Below are 24,343 nucleotides of genomic sequence, written 5' to 3'. Positions count from 1 at the left end.
TACCTCTCAGTGTTCTCAGTCCTTGGCACTCTGCTCAGAAGGGGGTCCATAGAGGCAGCCCTGGTGTGTTGAGGAAGGGACTGGAGCTTCCCTTCTTTTGGGGGCAGCTCTGCCATCAAGGGCCAAACCTAAAACAGGCCTGGAGAACAAAGACTGTACACAGAAATGCCTTTGGGGCAAGGCACTTAACAATGAATGTGTGAAGCAGCTGCGAGTGATTTGTAGGGAGTGTTGGGGCTTGTAGTCAACTGAAAATTGCTTGTCCCAGATTTGGACTCTGTGAAATTTGAAGGGCAAACAGGATGCATCTCCAATCTGGATTAACTCTGTAGACCCTGAGTTCACAAGCCCCTGCTGGATGGCAGCTGGCGTTTGCTGGGAGCCTCGAAAACTAACATCAGAGGGGCTCTGGATCAGATTCTTAGAATTCTTGGGGCATGTATTCAGCCTCACTTTTAGAAAAGGCTGTCTAACGTCGGATTTGTGGAGTTTGCTTTTACAAGCCGACCAGCTTTTCTTTTTATTGCAGGAGTTAGTCATCATGGGGATGCTTTGATCCAGCGATTCCATATGTTAAGTCAACTCTGGAATGTGGTCACACATTTAAAGACCAAACATAGCTTTTACTTGTTCAGCTCTACATTTAGCATCTATTTTGATGGTTGTCGTGTACTTTCCCCTCTGAAAATATTTTTGTAGCCTCTGGCAAAAAGCATAATGCTTGGCTACTACTTAGGCGAATTATTTTTTTTCTGCCCAGTTTTTCCATTTAAATTATCTTTGGATTCTAGTAAAAGGGGGGATGGAAGATAAAATGATTACGGAATAGAAAGTTGTCATGTCGCACTTACACCGGCAGTGCAGTCAGTGGGTGCAGCGTCAAGACTGACCTGGGGTTGGTTGGTGGGTTTGCCGAGGAGGGGAGGGAGAGACCTGAAGGCTGTTGCTGTGTATCTGAAACAACTCTGCCATGGAAACATGGCTCTCCAGGTATCGCCAGCCGCTTCTGTTTCTGAATCTGAGTGTGCTGAACTCTGGTGTAGGATGGCTGAGTGGGGGAAGACAGAGTAGAGGGGCTAAGGATGAATACCGTGGAGACAGTCATCTGTCCTCGGCTGGATCTGCATGTACATTTCCTGTTGCCATTGTCCCTCTTCGTCTTGCTCTGCCCATTTCAGAGAGTGTCGGAAGTTTCCAACCATTGGTGGTACTCCATGCTCATTCTACCTCCTTTGCTGAAAGACAGCGTGGCAGCACCCCTGCTCTCTGCCTACTACCCTGACTGCGTTGGCATGAGCCCCTCCTGCACCAGCACACACCGCGCAGCCAGCGACGCCAGCCCCGGGAAGCTGGAGCACTCCAAGGCGGTCCCCTCTGTGCTGGGTGAGAGCTGGTCCTGGCACTCCCTGCTTCCCCCCCACACCCTCCTCAGTCCCTGGAAATGTGTGGGTGAGCAGAATGGAAGAGACTTAGTGTGTGCAGCATGTGCTATCAAGCACCTCATTATATCATAGATTTGGTTATGCTGTGGATGTCATATCATCTGTGCATATTGTGCAGTTAATTTTTCCCTTAGTGATCGGAAAGCCTGTAACACTTGTTCAGGAATCGTTGTCTACAGAGTTTAATGAGTATGTATTTGAAAGCTGGATAAGTTGATGATAATGCAAACTCTAACATTACCAGAAGAAATCTTTGACTATCTGAGCGTCCTTCATTTTATTCTGAGTCTTTCTACTTCTAATTATGCCCTTGAGAATTTCAGCAGAATGATTCACTCTTGAAAAAAATTCAGAACTTTAGGTCAGGGCAGGCATGCTTGTCGGGCATGACTTTAAGATTCCACATTGGAATTCTTTGTGTACAAGCAAGAATTCTAGATTTTCCGCCTGAACACTTTTTCCTTTTTCTATTTTATTTTTTAATTGCCAACTTCGTTTTTGATGATGTGAAAAGATTTTGACATTGTGACCCTGTCTTAAGGTTTTTAACTCATAACACTGGGTCCTCCAAAATGTAGCTGTGGTCGAAATGAAAGCAGAAGAGAGACAATCCCAGTGTTAGTTTAAGTGGGATGGAACAGGCACTCAAATTAGTGGGTTTGTACATTTGGCGCTGTGATCCAAAACTTTTATCCTGCGAATATATCCTAACTAAATTACCAAAGTAAGTTTATAAAGTAAGTCCAAAGATTTTTGTGCAAAGAAATTTGGGTGGCATTGCTTATAATAGTGAATAATTGGATGAAGTTTCAATGCCCAGCATTAGTGGAATGATTAAATGATAAGAAAATATTATGTCCATTGAAGTCCAGGTTAATGACATGGAAAACTATTCTCGATGTCATAAACTAAATAAAATAAAGTTAGAAAATATTATAAAGTAGCATTTTTTTCTGGCTTTGTAAAAACAAATTTCTATAATATTAAAATTTTCCATTCAGAGAAACAGCACTGGTAGTCTGTAAACCCCCTCTCAAAGATTATCAGGAGTTAGTGATTGCTATTTCTCCTATGAACCTATTCATCTTATAATCAGAAAAATTCCAGTAAAAGTTAAAATATTTTTCCATGGGGAGTTGGCGTTCAGTAGGTACAGAGTTTGAGTTTGCAAGTTGTAAAAGTTTTGGAATCTGTTGTACAACAATATGAATATACTTAACACTACTGAACTGTACACTTAAACATGGCTAAGATGGTAAATTTTATAGTATGTGGGTGTTTTTTTTGTTGTTTTGTTTTTTTTACCAGAATTACAGCTTTTAAAGAATTGTCCATACCGTGGAAATTAAATTTGTGAAGAATGAGAAAAATATGTGTTTAATTTCCACATATGTTGTCTAACTGGAAGGAGGAAGCAGAAATACAGTAGGACAGACTTGGCTGTCCTTGTTGATTTGATAATGCGCTTTAATTCGCCCGCATTTGGAGGTGACAGCTTGGAGCATTTGCCTCTTTGTGCTTCTGTCAGTCCCAGGCATGAACCGGTACTTCCAGCCTTTCTACCAGCCCAACGAGTGCGGCAAAGCCCTGTGCGTGAGGCCGGACGTGATGGAGCTGGATGAGCTCTACGAGTTCCCAGAGTACTCCCGCGACCCCACCATGTACCTGGCCTTGAGGAACCTCATCCTGGCCCTGTGGTACACTAACTGCAAAGTAAGTGCAGGGCATGGTAGCTCCAGCACGGGACAGAGACTTCCCTTGAAAGAGAGGAGCCAGGACACCTATGGAGAGAACCTTTCGACCAGGGTTTCTCCACCACGGCAGCGTTGAAAGTTTGGGGGGATAGCCTTTGTGTGAGGGGTTGTCCTGTGCATTATAGTATGTTTAGTTGCATCCTTGGCCTCTTCGCCCCCTAGATGCCAGAGCACCCTGAGTTGTGACAACCAAAAATGTCTCCAGCTATTGCCAAGAGGGGCAAAGTCTTTCCTCCCTGAGATCCACCACTTTAGACCATGTGTTGTCGGAACCTTAACTCTCTAGTGAGTGAGTGTAAGGTGCAAGATTTGGTTCAGACAGTTCCAATGGCTACGCCAGGAGAAAAGGTGAAACACTAAAGACTGGATTAAACCATTGAGGGCAGGATTTCTATTCACCTCATTATCCTCAAACAACCTTTGCTCTCTGTTGGGACTGAATAAAAGTTAGGGGATTTATACATACAGTACCAGCCTTGAAAGGGGTGAAGATACGTTTTTGGTGTGTTGTAGGTGTGGTGGAAATACAAGCATTTTTTAAAAAAAGAAAACACCACAAAGCCTTTTCTGACCCCAGTATTTTTCTGATTTATTAATTTCTTCTGCAATTATCAAGGGTTTCTCAGTGCAGATCATTTTGCAAGGTCACCAAGAAAGATATGCCCACTCCACCCTAGTATTTCACTGGATTAGACTCCAGTATGGGGTGACCTGATTAAGTGATGGGTGTTAATGCCATTTATACAAATTATATCCAGGTGAGTAGGCTGGGCAAGGTAGAATTAATTATTCATTTCGTCCCCAACAGGTTTGATACAGGTGCTCAATAAACATTTGCTGAACTGAACAAAATTGTGCTCAGAATTTCCTGTGAATAATTATAAAGATACAGTTTTTAGAAACAGCATCAGATTAATTTTTCTTCACATTTTAAAATTTGACTTTGAATTTTAACTTATACTGGGGACGAATCATATAGGAAAAAAAATCCTGAACTTGTCAGCCTGGATCCATTTAAAATTTTTTAAAAATGTATTTTTATTGATTTCAGAGAGGGAGAGAGGGAGAGAAACATCAATGATGAGAGAGAATCATTGATCGGCTGCCTCCTGCACACCCCACACTGGGGATCGAGGCTGCAACCCAGGCAAGTGCCCTGACAGAAAATTGAACGGAGACCTCCTGGTTCATAGGTCAATGCTCTATCACCAAGCCATGCTGGCCGGGCCCATTTTCATTTTTAATGATAGAGTTTTTACCGTGGCCTTTGTTACATGGTTTATATAGTGTATATATTTACTACTCTAGTGGTAAAACACAAATGTTTGCAATAGAAGAATCAAAGACTTTGAAAGGATTGTTTTTAAATTTCATAAATAAAAACAGTTTATCTTCTGAAGCAATGAAGGTCAATGTTGTATGTGTTATTTTTGACCACTTCAAGTGTATAGTCATCTGCCTGTATTTCAAGTTCTGGTGGAGCTGGGGTTGGGGACAAGTAAAGGAGAGGCCAGGGGTAGGGACCCCCACTCCCACCTCCAGTGCCTGTTCTAACTTCACACCCGGCCCAGGCCACATTACTCTGGGATCTTTGAAATGGATCAAGGCCTTGCCGAAGCTGGGCCACCCAGCAAAAGGCAGTGCTGTCTTTTTTTTTCAAGTTCCTCAGTCAGTCCCCCCTCATCGGTGATAAGAGTCCAACTTTTCCTGCTGCCAGTACACAGAGTAGCCTGGGTTTCTACAGGGGCCTTTGTTACATTGTTTATTGAGTCAGGAATATGTTATTCGTTACATTGTCTGCCCCCATACTCCCTTAGCATCATTCTTAGCAAAGGAAAGCTTATGCGATAAGATACAAATTGTTCCATCTGCCTTTTGTCCCTTCACCAGGCAAGCCTACCTTTGATCTTATTTCTTCATGTTAAATAATGAATTTGAATGACCTTGAAAGTTTCCTTTTTTTTTAAATTCTCACCCAAGGAGTGAAGATATTTTTTCTATTGATTTTTAGAGAGAGTGGAAAGGAGGGTGGGGGGAGAGAGAGAAATATTGATGTGACCCAGACACATCGATGGTTGCTTCCTGCACACACCCCACGAGGGATGGGGATTGGACCAGCAACCCAGGAAAGTGCCCTTGATCGGGAATCGAACCCACGACCCTGGGTGCCCAGGCCAACGCTCTAAGCACTGAGCGACACCAGCCAGGACCCTGATAGTTTCTTTTTATTGTGATAAAATACACACAACATAATATTTACCATTTAAATGATTCTAAAATGTATATTTCAGTGGCATTAAGTACATATACAATGTTGTTTAGCCATGACCACTATCTAGTTCCAGAAATTTCCATCACCCATAGAGGCACCCACAGTCCTGAAGCAGAAACTCCCCATCCCTCCCTTCCCCCCAGCAGTCACTAATCCACTTTCTGTCTCTATAGATTTGCCTGTTCTTGACATTTCATATAAATGGAATCTTACAGCATGTGGCCTTCTGTAATGAGCTTCCTCACCCAGCATACTGTTTTCAAGGTTCATGCCTGTTGTAGCATGGATCGGCACTTCGGTGTTTTCTATGGCTAACTAATATTCCCTGTGCGGATAAGCCACATTTGTTTCTCTGTTCGGCTGTTGATGAACATTTTTGTGGCTATTTGAACAGTGCTGCTGTGAACATCTGATTTCAGTTCCTGTGGGCATGTACCTGGGAGTGGAATTGCTGGGTCATGTGGTAATTCTCCTTTAACTTTTTGAGGAACCAAGAGTTGCTTTTTGTTTGTTTGCCTTAACTGTTTGGTTTTATTTTCCAACACAGGAAGCTCTGACTCCTCATAAATGTATTCCTCACATCATCGTCCGGGGTCTCGTGCGCATTCGGTGCGTTCAGGAAGTGGAGAGGATACTTTATTTTATGACGAGGAAAGGTCTCATCAACACAGGCGTTCTCAGCGTGGGCACCGACCAGCGTCTTCTTCCTAAAGATTACCACAGTGTAGGTGACCAGCTCTGGCAATAACACCCCTCGGCCAGGATAAAGGCCAGTACGTTGCTGTTGATGATACGAGCGAAAGTCACATTATCACCATAAAAGGTGTAAAATAAGCCTTGCTGGAGTATGTGTTTCTCTGGAGAGGATTCTGTTTCCCTGGACTGTAGAAAAGAGGAAGGGATTACTTAAGAAAAGTACTACAGTATTCTTTAGGAAAATAGCCTTCTGCCATGGGCATCAAAGAAATGTAGATGAACCAACATTTGCTTGGTAGTTAGTACCTTCCAGAACAGATAAAACAGCAACTGTTTTCATTGCTCTAATTAGATTTTTCTTTAAATTTATCTTTATTGTTGAAAGTATGACAGATGTCCTCTTTTTTCCCTAGAGACACCCCCACCCCCACAGGCCTTCACCGCATGGTGTCTGTGCCCATGGGTAATGCATATATGCATATAAATGCTTTGGTTAATCTATCCCTACCCTCTTCCCTCTGAGATTTGTTTGTCCCATGCTTCTATGTCTCTGAATCTATTTTGTCCATCGGTATATTTTGTTCATTAGATTCCACATACGAGTGAGATCATGTGATACTTCTTTCTCTGACTGGCTTATTTCACTTAGCATAATATTTTTCTTTTCTTTCTTTCTTTTTTTTTTCAAAGAAATCAGTCATCATTATTGGGGCTGGTCCAGCAGGATTAGCAGCTGCTAGGCAACTGCATAACTTTGGAATTAAGGTAAGATTTTTTGCTCATGGAGGTGAAAACAGATGGTTAACTGCTCCTCTGGTCCAGATTTTCTAAGACTTAGAAACCACTTCCTGGTTTTAGCAAAGAATGCTGAGTACATGGTATCTTTATGTCTTTACACTTGATCCGAGAGAAGATACAAAATTTGAAATTGGTTTAATAAGAGAAAAGTGAAGGAAGATAAAAATTCCCACAGCTTTGGAGAGAGTTTAAGTCTCTATTGAGCAACCCAGAAGAGATTTTAAGTTGGTATCAAAGTAGAAATTCCCGACAGGTTGTTACAGACATAATAGCAGGGTCATTGGGAAAAATCCTTTATTCCTGCAATAGTCTGAGACAACAGATAGCAGTTTGGAAATTCACTGTTTCTTTTATGAAAGTTTCTGAAATACCCGGTTACATTTTCTTATGCAAATTAAAGGAACCTTTTGAATCTTATGTCTTGAGAAATAAAAATCTTTGCTTTTGGAAGCAAGATTGAATTACTTACTCCATGGTTGAGACAGGATTACATGGCTTTTGAAGTACTGTACATATTGGGGTTGCCTGCTTCCCCGAGGTGGGATATTTTTTCTTTTTATCTGATATTTTGCTTTATTCCAGTTGTTCAAAATTAGCCAAGATAGAAACTATTACAAAAACCATTTGTGCAGTTCAATGTCTATCTAATTTGTATTAGACTCATTCAGATTAACCTTAGGTTTCTGTGACTTCCTAAATCTGACACATATCTCCCTTTTAAAAACTTATTTTGCAAAGACGTTGGTTTTCACTTACACCATGCGTGAAAATGAATTTGGTAAAATTGAGTTGGTCTCTTTGCTCTTCTCCATCTTGCTAAAAGAAATGACGACTTCTTTTTTCACAAAATCTTCTCTGAAGGAGGTTTCAGGGACAGGAAAAGCTTTCAGTAGCTGTGCCTGCGAGAGGTTTTCCTCTTGTTTGAATGGAGGACCTCAGTCTTGAATTACATTGTGTTGCTGACAAAGCAGAAGGATCTGGGTTGGATTTATAGGATGCACGTTTGCATTTGCAAGTATTTTCTTAGAGCTGTTAAGATATGAAGTTTTTTATTTGATTATTTCAGTGTTAGATGTTGGGGCCAAGGTTTCTTGTTTGCTTTTATTTGGGAAACTCATAGATTATGTTACAGGGGAGGTTCTTACTATGCAGAGTCTTTGATGTTCAGCCTTCTTCTCACACTAAAAGGAAACTAGAAACCGATGGTTCTATGTTCATCTAAAGAGAAGGAAGGTAGGGAGGGCAGAACCACCAGCTGTAGCCTTTCTGGTTGGAAAAAATGAGGAATGTAGGTCTTCCAATATTCAGAGGATCTGTATTACTCTTCCCTTTCTCTGGCCAGGTGATGAGGGAGACCCCTCGGAGAGCACCCATCTCTTATGTTTAGGAAATAGATTCCTCTGAGTCATCAGAGAGATGGGTAACTCAGGGAACCTCAAGCAGTTTGAAGGAGAGATTCTCGGGTCCCAGAGACTAAATGACTGGCCTTGCACTGCCCAGGACTCACATGTTCAGTTACTGCAACCCAGGGCTGTGTAGTGAGTCACAGGGCTGTCCCCCTGGGGAGCATCCTGATACCACCGGGATGAGAAAGTTGAAGGAGTTACACAGCTTGGGTGTGGGACCAACCTGCTTAGGTCAAGCCCATAAGGTGACATGATTTTTTTTTTTAACGTGAGTCATATCTTAGGGAAGTTAAGGTCTATTTTTTGCAACGTTAAACTAGGAATTTTGTCACATAAACGTATTTCATAAGCCAACATCTCCTCTTGAACCTAGTTTCTAATAGTGCTTTTTAACTTATGGAATACTGTTTAGTAAAAGCTTTCCAGTGCATTTCATGTGCTAATTCATCAGATCTTATCGTTATGGGATTTGAGGGAATAATTTGAAGATTTCACCAGCAGACCACACTCACTTACTCGTCATTAGAATCTGGGTTAACAGCCACTTGGGCTTCTGTTTACACTGCTTTCTTTTCAAAGTCATTTCTCTAGTAATGTAATAAAAACATTAACCAAGTATGGGACTTACTTAACTGTATTATTCTACATTGATAGTAGTGCATTTGATATGACTGTTCTATCTTACGTAGCTTCCCCAATTGTCTGTCTCTTTAGGTGACTGTGCTGGAAGCCAAAGACAGAATTGGAGGCCGCGTGTGGGATGATAAATCTTTTAAAGGCGTCATAGTGGGAAGAGGAGCCCAGATTGTCAATGGCTGTGTTAACAACCCAGTAGCACTCATGTGTGAACAAGTGGGTTCCTTTAAGATTTGTATTGTTGATAAAGAAAGAGGAAATTCTCAGTTTGCTTCTGTGCAGTATTCATGTGCTTGTAAGTAATAGGTAACAGCTCCAGAAGGATTTCTTGCCCCTTCGTCTTCTCTGAAAAGTAAATGAAGACAAGCATAGTGCTGCCTCTGTGAGAAGGTGCTACCCGAGGACTTAGAATATTTTTTTCCTTCTCTAAGATCTTTAATTATGTCTGTGTATTATTTGCAGGCCACTGGATTAGCTCATAGTTTTAGGGTTGCCAGATTAAGCAAATAATAATACAGAATTCCCAGTTAAATTCAGATAAATAAAAGTACTTTTTTAGTATAAGTATGTCCCAGCTATGACATGGGGTATTTTGCATGCAATATTTAGAACATACTTATACTAAAAAAAAAAAAAAATTATATGTTGTTTATCTGAGAGCTTTAACTGGACATCCTACCTTTTACTGGGCATCCCTGCGTAGTTTCTTCGAAGACCTGGTAGGTCCAAGGTTTTTCCTAAAATATTTATCGACAGTAAATTCAGTCCCAACCTCTGAGTGTTTGTGTGTTTGTGTGCTCATTACATGAGAATCCATAGAGGAGGCAGGCTGTCAGAGTGAAGAGAGGCAGTGCCCAGCTGCAGCACCAGCAGCATTGATAAACCTGGGCCGGCAAGCTGGAGAGTGCCTGGAACAGAAGCTATTGCTGTCGCCCTCGCATTCTCATAAAATAAGGTCTCCTAGACTTCATGCTATTCTTTTTTCACTGCCTGCCTTTGCTGCCACTTTCTGTTAAGTATATTTAGCATTATCTTTGGGAGGTAATAGGCCATTTTCTCCAGGAGAGCTCTGTCTAATTTCAGCTTAGAACCTGTACATATTTTTTCCAGGGAAAATTTTCACCTTCTTATTCTTATTATTTTTGAAGCTTGGCATCAGCATGCATAAATTTGGAGAAAGATGTGACTTAATTCAGGAAGGTGGAAGAATTACTGACCCCACTATTGACAAGCGCATGGATTTTCATTTTAATGCTCTCTTGGATGTTGTCTCTGAGTGGAGGAAGGATAAGACTCAGCTCCAAGATGTCCCTTTAGGAGGTATGGGGAGAATGGTGTTCTGATTGTTCCTCTGAGTCTCATTCTAACCCAGGGCGGTCAGCAGTCGTACCATTCATCCATGAGGTTGGTGATGCAATAAGGATAGTCTTTCAAAGCATTCATTTTGGACAGATGGGTTCTCCCAACTGGTCTACAGAGGGAGCAGAACTTCCGCAGGGACTTTTAGCTGCCTGTGTGTGCACCCACACAAATCTTACTTTACACAAAAGCTGGCGTTTAAAAAAAAAATGATGTGAATGTTTAATTTTCTATTTCCCAGAGATGCTTCCTTTTAAGCAAAGTGTGGTAAGCCCTATGTGAATAAAGAGTCATCACATAATGTCTTTTCTAGGTAAGAGTTTCTGTATGCCAGGGTTTCTTTTCCGTTTGGGGTCAGTGGGTTAAGTATATTTTGTTTAAGAATGCAAGAATGTGTATTATAATTTAATAATTTTCACATTCTTTTTAAAAAAATAAGTTTTTATTGATTTCAGAGAGAGGAAGGGAAAGGGAAAGACATAGAAACATCAATGATGAGAATCATTGATCAGCTGCCTCCCGTCATCCCCTACTGGGGATTGAGCCTGCAACCCAGGCATGTGCTGTGACTGGGAATCGAACGGTGACCTCCTTGTTCATGGGTCGACACCCAACCACTGAGCCACATCAGTTGGACTCCTTCAAATTCTTTAGGCTTTGGCCCTAAATAGACAATATTAATCACAATTCTTTAGAAAACTTGACTGTGTGTCATGACTCATTTCCATGAAGGTACTAGCTGAGATTTTACTATATTGCTGCATAAGTTGATATTTATTTAACCTACAGTTTTATGACCTAGTGAATTCACTTGTCGTTTTTGGAAGCACTTCAGAGTTTCTTAAAGAACAAACATTTGAACTCAGTTTTTAGGATTTGTTTTTCTGCTTTTTATTTTATTATTTTTTATTTAAATCTTTATTGTTGAAAGCACTTAGGATGTTAATTTGCTTCAACTATATGTTTCTTTGTGAGGATTCTTAGTTCCTCATTCTGGTATCCGTCTCTGTTTGGGGTAAACTTTTCAGTAGCGGGGATAGGCTGTCCCCTGTTGTTTAGCTGCCACCCCACCCCCTGAGACTGACCCGCACTGTGATCGCCCTGGGTGAGTGTTGATAGATAAAACATAACAGAATGTTTTCAGAAACTTACTGGGATCAACGGGGGTCTTTTCATTATATGCCATAGTGTCCAGACCAAGTGGTGAGTGGTTGAATTTTCTGGAACTGAGGATAGTTATTAGGCCGGCTTTCAGGGAGTTCTCAGAATTTGGTACTGCTTTTCACATGTGTGGTGGTCGCTGGATGGCATTTTCTTTAAACTTCTTTCAGTGTCACCAAATAAAAACATAATAATATAGCTTTGTCTTGGCCTTACCTGAAATAAGGAAGGGCCAGCAAATCTTAGTGTGTAAGTAGTCGTTTCATCTTATAATATATTTTTTGAAAAGCTTTAATAATGCACACACCTCTATATAAGGTTAGTTATATCCTGCTAGCAGCATCGCAGCTGTCTCAGATCTTTATTAGCACTTAGCTGAAAAAATATATATATATAAATATTAAGAAGTTAGAGTTAATTTTACAAAGCATATTACTAAAGCTTTTAGATAGTATTTACATAAAAATTGCCTTAGACTTTTCTCAACCTATTTGTACTTAATTTTATATATTGTTCCAACAATCTTGGTTCTTGGCCTCTTCAACACCTAAGAAAAATAGAAACGACAGGAGGCAGAGATGGGATTGCTACAAGATGGTTCTGAAAGTGATTAAAAAACAAAAACAAAAAAACACCCAGTGGTCTAGGTGCTATGGCATCCCCATATCACAGTCTAGTGGAAGAATGGAATGAGAATCTTGAGTTGTCTAGAAAACAAAAAAGTTGACTGATAGTTTTGTTGCTAGTCAAGCAAGTTCACATGCCGCATAGAAGCTTTGTGCCTGCAGTGTGTGCGTTGGATGGTCACCTTCCCAGGAAGGTTATGAAGAAGTGACCTGGCCTGAGATTCTTACCATTTGTCAGTCCTGGGTCTCCCCCACTCCCCAGAAAGGAGTCTAGCCGGTCATTGGAATGGTCCCACAGCGCTGTGTGTGTGTAGTTGAAAGTTCCAGTTGAGTGGGATAGTTAAGTGCTGGGGTTAGATAACAAGACGCGGTTTCTGAGGCGTGTAGAGTCCATGCCGCTGGCCTGGGAGCGGGGCGGGGAGCGGGGGCTGTGGTGAGAGGCGCAGTCCAGGCCCCGCAGGGCGGCCTTTACCAGGAAGAGATGCTGCAGCAGGGCCTGTGAGTGGGCAGGTGGTGTTGCCGTGTTGGGAAAGACTAAAAACGTGCTGGCACAGTCTGGCTGTGGGTTTTGGATTTATTACACAGGCAGCGAGAACCAGTAATTAAAGGTGCGGAGGCAGAGGGCTGATGTGATGGCAGTTCATAGTGGAGTTTTCTTATTGGGGAGAGAACATAGCCGGTGGCCAGTGCATCACAGATCCTCCAGTTGAGGCGAGCTGTTGTAGAAACTTGATTTGAAGGTGATGGCAGTGCGACCAGGAAGGAGTGGGGATCCTCTCTGAGTGTCGGTCCTTCCATGCGCAGGGGGTGCTTTTCTGTTTCTTGGGCAAAAGAAGAAACAGCTTCTCAGCTAAGCAGAAATGAAACGTGGTTGGAGATCCAGAACCTGCATAGCTTTGTTCCCGGTTAAGATACGCTTTTACTTCCCGAGAGAAGCCCACCTTATCCAGATGTCCTTCCCCGGAGCTGGCTCGGGAAAGGGCTTGCGAAGTTTTGGGTTTTGTGGGCTGAAGGAGGTTGAGAGCAAAAGATAAGGCATTAGAGAACGCTGCTGAAGCTGCTTTCTCTGCTTTGCTTCATCCCCATTTCAGAGAAGATAGAGGAGATCTACAAAGCTTTCATCAAGGAATCCGGCATCCATTTCAGTGACCTGGAAGAGCAGGTGCTTCAGTTCCACCTCAGCAACCTGGAGTACGCCTGTGGCAGCAACCTCCATCAGGTGGGTTTTATATAATCTCAATATCGAATCCGGGCTGCTTTGGGTAAACAGGAAACAATGGTTTTGCTGCAACAACAGAGATAAATTTCCTTTTAAAAAGTTCAAAAACCATGATTTCAGAACATATTAATGACCTCAGTGGTTTTGGGGAAAAATTATTTTTTTAAAAAGTTGGAGAATCATCCAATAATGCCCGTGAAGAAACTCAGTGTGTAACCCTAATACTGGGGGGCTGCTGGGCTGAAGTGGGGAGGGGCCTAGAGCCTTGTGCGTTCACCCCTCCTTTCATGCCCTTCAGTGAGGCCCCAGGGCCATTTCTGTGGAACCCTGCATGGTCTGAAAACACTGCTTTCAAAAGACCAAAAAAGAGTATCCTTGCAGTTATGGTCAGTTTATTTTGCTAAAATAAATTTAAACTTGCCTAATTTATTTAACTAACTGTGATTTTGATACTTAAACATTCAATATTTTGGATAGAGGCTCCCCAGATGGCCCCTGACCGAATGGTCCTCTTTGGGACCTCTTCATGTTCATTTGATTCTTCGTGGTGATTGGGATCGCGCTGTTTTCCAAAGTCATGCTGCATTTCAACCTCTATAGAGTTTCCATGTTGAAGACCTATAGTTGGTATACTATTGTATGGAGTTGATCAAATGCAGTTTTACTCTCATAGAATTCTCCTTTTCTGGGGTTGTTGATTTTATTTTCATTAAGGAGTGGCACCCACACCCAAATCGTGTCTATCTTTTGTAGCGTTCCTGTGCATCGTTGAGCAATTTTCTTCCCCCACAGCGGGATTCACCTGGGTTGGTCTGTGTGTCCCCTCCCTCCAGCATGTTTAGCCTTATTCACGACAGCTCTGCCCTCCTATCTCAAGTGGCTTTTCCCATCTTGGAGTCCTCTCTTGTCCCTTTGGTGCAGCCTCAAGAGGAGGTGGGAACCCCTCTTCTGTTCCCAACCTCTCCTGTTGTTTCCCAGGTGTCTGCTCGCTCCTGGGACCACAACGAGTTCTTTGCCCAATTTGCTGGTGACCATACTCTCCTCACTCCTGGCTACTCCGTCATCATTGAAAAACTGGCTGAAGGACTGGATATTCGGCTCAAATCTCCAGTGAGTTTGACAGCATTGGGAGGCTCTGGTTTGGCTCTAGTTTTGGAGGATGTGAAGTTTGGGGCATGTGGATGACCCAGGAGAAAGGTACTTGCTGTGACTGTCAACTGGTGCCTCCACGTATTTCTGTTAGTATCATTCGTGTCAGTTGCGTAGTTGCTACTGTTTGGAAATAATCGTAGCACAGATGCATTTTCATTAATAATAAAGTGTTCAAGTTGCTTACAACATTCCTGACCCAAAGCAGTTATTTTCACTTTAAAGCTTTTCCTTCAAATCTTTGTCCCTGTGCATTTGTATTATACGTTGTTGTAATCATAAAGGCAAATATTACACTACGTTATGACGGTTTGCCACATTTTGACATAGTGTTTATGAATTTTAATGGCTGAGCAGTAGTTCCCTGAAATAGGCTGTAACTGTTGTTTTGATCTCTGAATGCCAGGAAATGATTTCCCATAGCCTTGGAGATATAAACTCACATACTATAAGAACTGGAAAGGATCCTGGGTCATATGGTTCCATCATGCTTTTCTGTTTTTCTTGAGCAGGTACAGAAGGTTGACTATTCTGGAGATGAAGTACAAGTTACCACGACAGATGGGACAGGGTATACAGCACAAAAGGTAAGTGCTAGAATTTCTCTAGGTGTTTTAGGGGCTTGGCGGTAAGGGAAAGATGTCTTTTCAAGAAGTTGCCTTTGGCAACCTGCCTGGAGCCTTGTTTGATTTCTGAGGAGTTTTGTATGCCCACTTAATGCAAATCCGATTTAACTAATCTAATACTGTATTAATTCATGCAGATAGAATTCTGATTAGTGTTTCTTAAAGTGGTACATTAGTCCTGGAAATTGAACAAGAAAAATAAATTCTTTGGCCACATAAGTTTGGAAAGTATTACCTGCTACAATCTAGTTTTAGGGTTAAATAGCATATTAAAGGTTCTAAAAAGTCCTGCATTCAAAAATACCTATTGTACTTTAATTCAGTGTTTTCCAGGTTGGTAGGGCTTTTTGTAGTTGTTCTTTGTTTTATCATGGAACCATTTTTTTTAAATCAAGAAAGATCTGTGTTTTCATTTTGAAACTGCAGTCGTACTTTTATATTATTCGAATTCTTTGTAAACCACTTATGTAGGTGGACAGTGAAAGGTGCTGTAATGTAATATGTGAAATCACAGTTTCCTGTAGTGTTGGAGAACAAAGTGCTTACTTGGAGTGAAGGGGACTAATAAACCCATAAGTTTATTTGAATTTAGTTATGTCTTAAATGATTACCAAAAAGTATAATTGATAAACCATCACTAGTTCCTAGACTAGCTATGTTTTATACTTTTCAGTTATCTAAAAGTATTTCACAGTCCTTGATATTCATACAGAAATAAAGGATTGCATGTCAAATGGAAAGACGAGGTCTGAGTCCAGGGGATGGGTCCTCATACGATTCCTGCCTTTACCTAGCTGGGTAGTTAGTAGTGATGCTATATTTCTTGGGACTAAGAGTGGTTTTCTGTCCTGGCTGCACATTAGAATCACCTGGAAAGTGCTTTAAAAGAAAGGCTGCAATGCCCGGCTGGCGTGGTTCAGTGGTTGAGCATCGACCTATGAACTAGGAGGTCAGGGCTCAATTCCCGGTCTGGCCACATGCCCAGGTTGTGGGCTCCATCCCCAGTAGGGGGTAGCCAATCAATGATTCTCATTATTGATGTTTCTATCTCTCCCTTCCTCTCTGAAATCAATAAAAAATATATATTTTTTTTAAAAAGAAAGGCTGCAAAACCTCACTCTGCAGGGACTCTCACTGAATTGGTCTGGCCGTGTTTGTAATGCTCCCCAAGTGATTACAGCATGCAGCCAGCATGGAGAACCCCTGGGCCACAGCGCCCTTATCTGTGAGCCCGGAGAGAATCAGGCTGATCTCTCAAGTTCTTCCTAGTGGTAATTAAAAAAAAAATCCTTTTTTAAAATTGCAAGTCAGCCAATAGTGCAGCCTCTGCTATTGCGTAACTTGGCCTTTTGGCACCCAGGATAACATGCTAATTAGACTCGCCCTGCTGAGTCCCCTCTGCTCGCCCTGGCCAGGCAAGCTTGCTCGTCTTGCTTTGTGTCCTGACTCTCCAGGGATATTCGGGCATAGCTTCAGCCTGCCTTTCAAGGCCTGCTCTGAAGGGTGAAAGCAAATATTTATGGTTGTCAGCACACATCACACGGTCCCCGTTTATAAATGAAAGATTTCCCACCCAACAGGACACACTGATAAGCATTTGACAAACTCTAATTCGATCTAGGCTGCTTCCACTGCTGTCTAGCTTTATTCTTTACCAGGGTATGTTCATATCTTGTGCCTATTGGTTTACCCACGTTTCTGTGCTTTTGAAAGCTTTTTCGTTAAGAAAACCTCCAGACCTTATATTCTTGTAATTTTATTTATATATCCAGAAGAGTAGTTATGCTTTTATATTTTGGTTACATGGTAGCTATTTTCTATAAAGAGGTTAAGGATAGAGTACATGTTTTTTTATTTTAAGATTTTCTGATTTTCTTGTGGCAGAAAACAGTGACAAAATCCCAGGAAGAACCCTGAATTTCCTGTGGAGTTTGGGGTTCAAGCCAAATACACTAAATCTTTGATGAAGGCCATGGTAGATATAGTGCTTGGCGTTCAGCTTCATTCCACTCCCATCTCCTGTTATCTTGCACTGTAGATGATGGAAAGTAAGCGAGTGACACACACATACACACACACACACACACACACACACACCGTTTCCCAGACTCCTTTGCAGCTGAGGCTCTCAATAAGAAATGGTTCGGTCACACGGATGCACCTGTATGATTTGGAAGGTATAGTCTGGCTTTTACTTCACTTCTGTATGCCATTTGAGACCCTGCAATAAATTGCTTCCTCCTTTAAAAAAATTTCATGTGGTTTTACATGATTATAATAATCCCTAGTGTTTGCGATGTGCTTTACCATTTATGAAGCATATTATTGATGTATATTGTAAGGGGTTTTGTTTGAAGCATGACCCCAGTCTGTTGAGGTTAGGAGGGCAGGTATTACCTTGGCCACACATGAGAAAGTGTCAGGAATGACACACTGGTCTAGTTCTCCTCATTCCACATTAGGTCCATTCTTGCAGCACTGCTACTCAGGGTTGGGATCTGTTGACTCTTCTGAACCTGGGGTTATTGTAAATCATCAAGTCCTTTCTGCAAGTTCCTCCGTGTGGGTGCCACGTCTGCTCAGCCGTGCACCCTTGTGTGGTGAACAACCTGCGAGCGTCCATGGCAGCCCTTGGTCTTACGAGTATAACAACCTGGGATGTTGACTATCTCATGCCTGGCAGTAGAGAGGAATGTTCTGAATTTCCCTGGAAGTGCACCCACTGAGTTGTAGTGGTAAGAGGTCCAGTTACTGCATGCGTGTTAACTGTTAATTATTCCCCACAGGCGTTAGTCACTGTCCCACTGGCCTTGCTGCAGAAAGGCGCCCTTCAGTTTAACCCGCCGCTGTCAGACAAGAAGGTGAAGGCCATCAACAGCTTAGGCGCAGGCATCATTGAAAAGGTGGTTACTTCAGCCCCAGAGCCAGAGAGATTAATGTCAGATGACAGGAGTTCCTTCGCTTCTGATACTGAGAAGTAGTGGCTCATTTTTGAATCTAAGTAAAATTTGAAGCTTTCCTTTTCACTTGAATAATTGTTCCTGCAGAATACAAAAGGGCATTATGAAAACATAAGGAGAGTTGGCTGAGGTCTGTGAATTTTAACTTCAGGAGGATGAAGCTTGTTATTCATAATTCGAACTTGGTATATAAGTAAACAGTTTTTTCTGCTTTCCACGTTTGCCCTCCATTAATTAGCCCCCGTGAGGAGAATGTTTTTCCCCTCTGCCTTTAAAATCTTTCAGTAGAATCTGCCAGTGCTGCAGCAGGTACTGCAGACCTGTGAGGAGTCAGAATGTATCTTACAGACATAAGCCTCAAGGCCACGTCTTGGGGTGCTTTGCGTTTTACTGTAGCCTAGAGGCTTTGGGACATAAAAGGCCAGATGCCCATGGAAAGAAGAAAGGGGGTGGGAGAATGAAAGGGAGTAGTGAGGGTTTTTTGAACGTAGTGTTCGTTAGGAGCCATAGGTTACTTCTTAGAGATTGCTGTACTTTTGGTTCAAGAAACACTTAGCCATCTTCCTCTCGCTCACTTTCCAGATTGCCTTGCAATTTCCTTACCGATTTTGGGACAGTAAAGTTCAAGGGGCGGACTTTTTCGGGCACGTGCCTCCTAGTGCCAGCAAGCGAGGGCTTTTTGCTGTATTCTATGACATGGATCCCCAGGTAAAGTTATTGGTGAAGTGTGGTTTGAATTCCCTTATCACAGTTTAAAATTTGCTGTGGTAAGTATTTACATCTCAAGCTCAGAAGCTAATGACATTGTGGATACTCTGGGTATTTGTTTATATTCTGGGAGGATACTTGGACTGGGACGTTTTCCTGTAGGATAGGAGCCCCAATATCTGCCATATTGTCTCGAAGTACGAAAGTTACTGCCTGCAAAATGAATTAGTCACTTGTGGAAACTGTTATTTCAGGCTGATGGGGAACTCCTCAGGGAGAGGCCACAACAGCACTGTAATGAGGGGCACTTGAAGAGCGTTCTCCACAGGTCCCCCTGTGGTGCTGTGAAGGGTGAGATGTGATTGGCCCAGGTGAAGGCAGGTCTCGGTGCCAGTAGATATGATTGGTGGGGAACACAAAGGGGAGGGCATACCCACCACGTGAAAGGTACGGTAGTGCTGATGTCAGGCAAAAGAATCCCAGTTGTTTCTTTTCTGTCTCCATTCCAAGAAACATCTTAAAGGGTTTCGCATGGGAGCCCAGGGCAAATTTTCTTTACCATTTGGGAAAGTTCTTTCCATTACCTTATCCATAGCCTTTCCTACACAGCCTTCTTCCACTTCGTCTAAAACAAGTTGGTATAAAGGAAAAGCCAAGAGAACCCTGTATTTGATACTTACACTGCTTCTTGAGTCTCTTCAGCAGGGAACGATAAAAAATGCATAGGTGAATAACGAGTGTTTGTGAGGAAAACACTGGTGACTGAAGGGATAGGGGACAGAAAGAAATAATTAAATTTAATGTGTGAGAGTGACGTCATTTCTTTAGAACTGTGCATTTTACCAAAGCAAAAGGTGTAAACTGCTTTTCCCTTTCGTGTGTCCAGAAGAAACACAGCGTGTTGATGTCAGTGATTGCTGGGGAGGCGGTGGCCTCCCTGAGGAACCTGGACGACAAGCAGGTGCTGCAGCAGTGCATGGCCACGCTCCGGGAGCTGTTCAAGGAGCAGGTCAGAGACCCCTGCTCCCCAGAGCGGTGGAGCCAGAGCAAGCCATCGCTACCAAGTGAAAGGAATCAAGGCAGTGGGCCCCATTATTCTCTCTTCCATAATCCAACTTCCACCCAAGTTTTCCTGCATTAGTGTGCTAGGGCTACCATGACAAAATACCACAGCCTGGTGGCTGAAACAATAGAAGTTTATTTTCTGACCATTCTGGCAGCTAGATGCCCAAGATCAAGGTGCTGTCAGGTTTGGTTTCCTTGAGGCTTCTCTCTGTGACTGACAGATGGCTGCTTTCTTGCTGTGACCTCACATGGCTGCCTCTCTTTGTTGTCTGTGTCCTGATCTGTTCTTAAGAGAACACCAGTCATGCTGGATTAAGGTCTACCCCAACGACCCAATTTTAACTTCTCATGACATCAATTAAAGGCTCTTTCTCAAGTACAGTCACATTATAAAGTAGCGGGGATTAGGGTTTCAACATATGGATTTTAGGAGACACAAATGTAGCCCATAACAGGACCCAATCCCTCTTACACTATTGTCTTCCTTCCCTTTTCCCACACATCATGCACACCCCCTTTCTTTCCTAAGGATGTAAAAGGCTCAGAATTTCCCACAGATTCTGCATTTACCCAAACCCTAGTGGGCTTTGGCAACAACTGTCCTTTTAAAGGGACATTGTCCAAAATTTTCTTGCACCCCACATGTGTAGCTAGTCTACTTTCTGTCTTCTCTCGCAGGAGCTCAAGATAGTTTTTATTTGCCACTTTACTAAATCTCAGTCTCTGGAGATTTATAAATGGCTTGTGTTTTTTTCATATAAAGGAACAGAAGACAAAAGAAGTGAAATCACTCAGAACTTACATAAATTAGGAAAGAGAGGCACCAGGGTGTTACTTGTTTTGCATGGTGTGATTATATTTCACAGTAGTTGCTAGCTGTGTGTCTTTGTCCAAAAATTTGTTTTCAAGGTACTTATTCAGATCTGAGGACATTGTGTCTATATAAATCTTTTTCATGGTGGTGCTTGTCAGAGGTCAGCCTACACAATGATTTGAAACTTAGCGAGTGTGAAACAGATCCTTGGAGAGCCGTCTGTGGAGGAGCCAGTTGAGAATTTCACCCTGAGGTCCTAGAACTCCAGTCTTCCCTTTCCTACTCTGAGCCAGAGGCCCCTGTCCTTCCATCTCTGTAGCACAGGCCAGGCAGTGGGAAGGGAATGCCCAGACTCTTCGTCAGTGGTGATGGCCCCCGGTAGGTGGAGGGAATGTGTGTCTGGCAGAAGGATAAAGTGAAGAGTGAGGAGACGCAAGTGGGGGTAGGTTGCAGAGCTGAGGCAAGAGGTAGAGAATGGTGCACAGATACAGGGAAAGTCATAATGGAACATACTGAGAACATACTGAGATACAGGGAACATACTGAGAATGGCTGTTTCAGAATGGCTACAAAGAGCTCAGCTTCTAATGGGAGGGGCGACTGTAAGTTTATGCTTGTGTTGCACCATGTCCAACTCACTTCTTGATCCCATTTTATGATTGCTTCACATCAACCCAGGAAGTCCCAGATCCCACAAAGTATTTTGTCACTCGGTGGAGCACAGACCCCTGGATCCAGATGGCATACAGTTTTGTAAAGACAGGTGGGAGCGGTGAAGCCTACGACATCATTGCTGAAGAAATACAAGGAACCATCTTCTTTGCTGGCGAGGTGTGTATCATGATCCTGAACCCAATTACTTTTATTTTGATTACTCTTCTAATTAAAGTGATATTTGTCCAGAGTTTAAAACCTGTGTCAAATACTGTCAAGTCTTATGATGACAAACAACAAATGTCCTCTCAACATCCTCAAAATCCCAGGGCAATTTTTAACTCTTTCTGTTATGTCTTCTGGAATTTATTTTATGTTTTAAAATATTTATATTGTCTCCTGATTTAACAAGTTAGACATTATCTACTGACTTTCTGTCAGGTTAAAAGATTTAGCCCATTTAATATTTACGTGATGTGCCTAGGTAAATGTTGTTTATTGCCAAGTCAGGGTGTTCATTGATTCCATTCTTACAGTCAATATAAGCCCTTTTTTTCATTAGCTTAATTTTTTTAACTTTAAATATTTTTTATTTTTCAATTATGGTTGACATTATATATGTTAGTTACCGGTATATATACCAGGATTAGATATTACATAACTTACTAAATGATTCTGATACATTTCCAACCCATTTGATACCATACACAGTTACCAGAATATTATTGACTATATTCCCTATGCTGTAGTTTACATTCCCATGACTGTTCTGTAACTACCAATTTGTACTTCTTAATCCCTTCACCTTTCTCAGCCATTCCCAACCCCCCTCCCATCTGGCAACCATCAAAATGTTAACTATGAGTCTGTTTCTGTTCTGCTTGCTTATTTTATTAGATTCAATTGTTGATAGATGTGTATTTATTATTCATATTTTTAATCTTTTTCCTTCTACTTCTTAAAGAAGACCCTTGAACATTGCATGTAATACTGGTTTGGTGGTGATGAACTCCTTTAGCTTTTTCTTGTCTGGAAAGCTCTTTTTATATGTCCTTTGATTCTAAATGATAGCTTTGCTGGGTAGAGTCATCTTGGTTGTAGATCCTTCTTTTCATCACTTTGAATATTTCTTGCCACTCCCTTCTGGCCTGCAAAGTTTCTGTTGAGAAATCAGCTGACAGTCTATGGGTGCTCCCTTGTAGGTAACTGTTTTTCTCCTGTTGTTTTTAAGATTCTCTTTGTCTTTAACCTCTTGCATTTTACTGTTGTTTTTTTAAATTTATTTTTATTGTTTGAAAGTATTACATATGTGTTTGGGTGGTGCTTCAACATGGTCCAAAGTTGTCCACCAGGCGCAGTGGCTCTGGGGCCTCCCTGGAGGTGCAAGCCTAGGTCAGCTGCCTCTTGTATTCTGCTGGGGCCTCCAGCATAAGATACTAAATGATCAGAAAATTGCTGCCACTTGTGCTGGGCTTGGAGGTGTCCAGGTGAGGTCAAGCTACTAACCAAGGCTGGCTGCTGCTAGTGTGCTGGGCCTGGGGCCACTAAACAAGAAGTACTGGGCACACCAAGGCCAGATGCTGCTAGTTTGAGAAATTGTAGGAAAATCTGAAGTATGAGTCAAGACAGCAATTTGTACAGAAAAGCCACTGGAAACAGCTTGGGTGGGCTAGGATCTCAGGGAATCACCAGGGCAGGGCCAACAGTGTGAGCCAGGTTGATGTAGACTCAGATATGGCGCCTGTCTGCCAGGTATCAGGGGAGGGCTCAGACAAGGAACTCTTGCCTCTGCCAGCACTTCTGTTGGGGAGAAAGATGCCCCTTCAGTTCTCGCCCTAATGCCAAACAATTCAGTTCCTCCCTTTTGTCTGGTGCTTTTCAAGCTGCTGCCCTAGTGCTGGAGCTCAGAGGAAATGAGTCTGACTAAGTCTATGCCTGGGTCCTTTAAGAGGAACTGCCTGGTACTCCAGCAGCCTCTCTCTCACTCAGCCACAGTCCCCATTGGTTTTTACTGCCAATGGGGACTTCTCTTCCTGGCACTGGAACCCTGGGCTGGGTGTGGGGTTGGGACCACTTGCTCCTGGGGAGAGTGGGGGGTACTTCCAAAGCCAGGATATTCTTCCCGATTTTTAGCTGCCACACATGGGTACAGGACCAAACCATTTGCATTTTCTCCCCTCCTGCCAATCTTCATGTAGCTTTTTTTATATCGTTTGTTGTAGGAATTCTGTTCAGTTAGATTTCAGGTGGTTCTTAATGATGGTTGTTCTGTAATTTACAAGTAATTTTGATGTGTTTGTGGGAGGATACATTTACCTACACTACCATTTTGACTAGAAGCCCCTAATCCTAGCCTCCCACCCTTCAGTCATCTCTAAATCACAGTTGAATCTCTATGAGCTAGTTGTTAGCCCTTTTATTAAAAAACCCTGTTCCTGGCATCCTCATCCCTCTGCTCCCATCTGTGCTGGTTGATCTCTAGGACCTCTGCAGAGCTGTCCTCCCGGGAATATCTCCTCCTGACCACTTTCCAGGGCTGGGGGTTTTAGTTTTCTAGACCCCTCTCTTTTTATATATTGACTAGAGGCCCGGTGCACAAAAATTTGTGCACTCGGGGGAAGGGGGGGGTCCCTCAGCCCGGCCTTTGCCCTCTCGCAGTCTGGGACCCCTCGGGAGATAACGACCTGCTGGCTTGGGCCTGCTCCTGGGTGGCAGAGGGCAGGCCCAATCCCTAGGTGCAGCCCCTGGTCGGGCTCAGGGCAGGGCCGATTGGGGAGTTGGGGCGCCGCCCCCTGTCATGCACAGAGCAGGGCGGATCGGGAGGTTGGGATGCCACCCTCATTCACGCTCAGGGTAGGGCCGATTGGGGGGTTGGGGCACCATCGGCTGTCACACTCAAGGCAGGGTCTATGGGGAGGTTGCAGCGCTACCCCTGTCACACAGAGAGCAGCGCCCGTGGCGGGGGGTCGGGGGGGCAGGTGGGGGGCTGCACCCTGTC

At 42.8% G+C, this 24,343-nt stretch overlaps 1 protein-coding gene across 1 annotated transcript in view; it reads left to right on the top strand.

Annotated features, from left to right (window-relative positions):
* Positions 1-24,343, top strand: part of KDM1B (lysine (K)-specific demethylase 1B) — a 51,820-nt gene that overhangs the window by 21,989 nt on the left and 5,488 nt on the right. The window contains 13 exon segments of the mRNA XM_006757278.2: positions 1,179-1,383; positions 2,971-3,155; positions 6,016-6,192; positions 6,855-6,929; positions 9,083-9,220; positions 10,153-10,324; positions 13,242-13,369; positions 14,348-14,479; positions 15,031-15,105; positions 17,931-18,047; positions 18,687-18,812; positions 19,699-19,821; positions 21,370-21,522. Of these exon segments, the coding sequence (XP_006757341.1) occupies positions 1,179-1,383; positions 2,971-3,155; positions 6,016-6,192; positions 6,855-6,929; positions 9,083-9,220; positions 10,153-10,324; positions 13,242-13,369; positions 14,348-14,479; positions 15,031-15,105; positions 17,931-18,047; positions 18,687-18,812; positions 19,699-19,821; positions 21,370-21,522 (1,806 nt within the window).

This window comes from Myotis davidii, unplaced genomic scaffold (assembly GCF_000327345.1).
Source record: "Myotis davidii unplaced genomic scaffold, ASM32734v1 scaffold53, whole genome shotgun sequence".
In the NCBI taxonomy this organism is placed as follows: domain Eukaryota; kingdom Metazoa; phylum Chordata; class Mammalia; order Chiroptera; family Vespertilionidae; genus Myotis; species Myotis davidii.
Note: the sequence above shows the minus strand (reverse complement) of the source record. Positions and strands in the feature narration are given on the sequence as shown.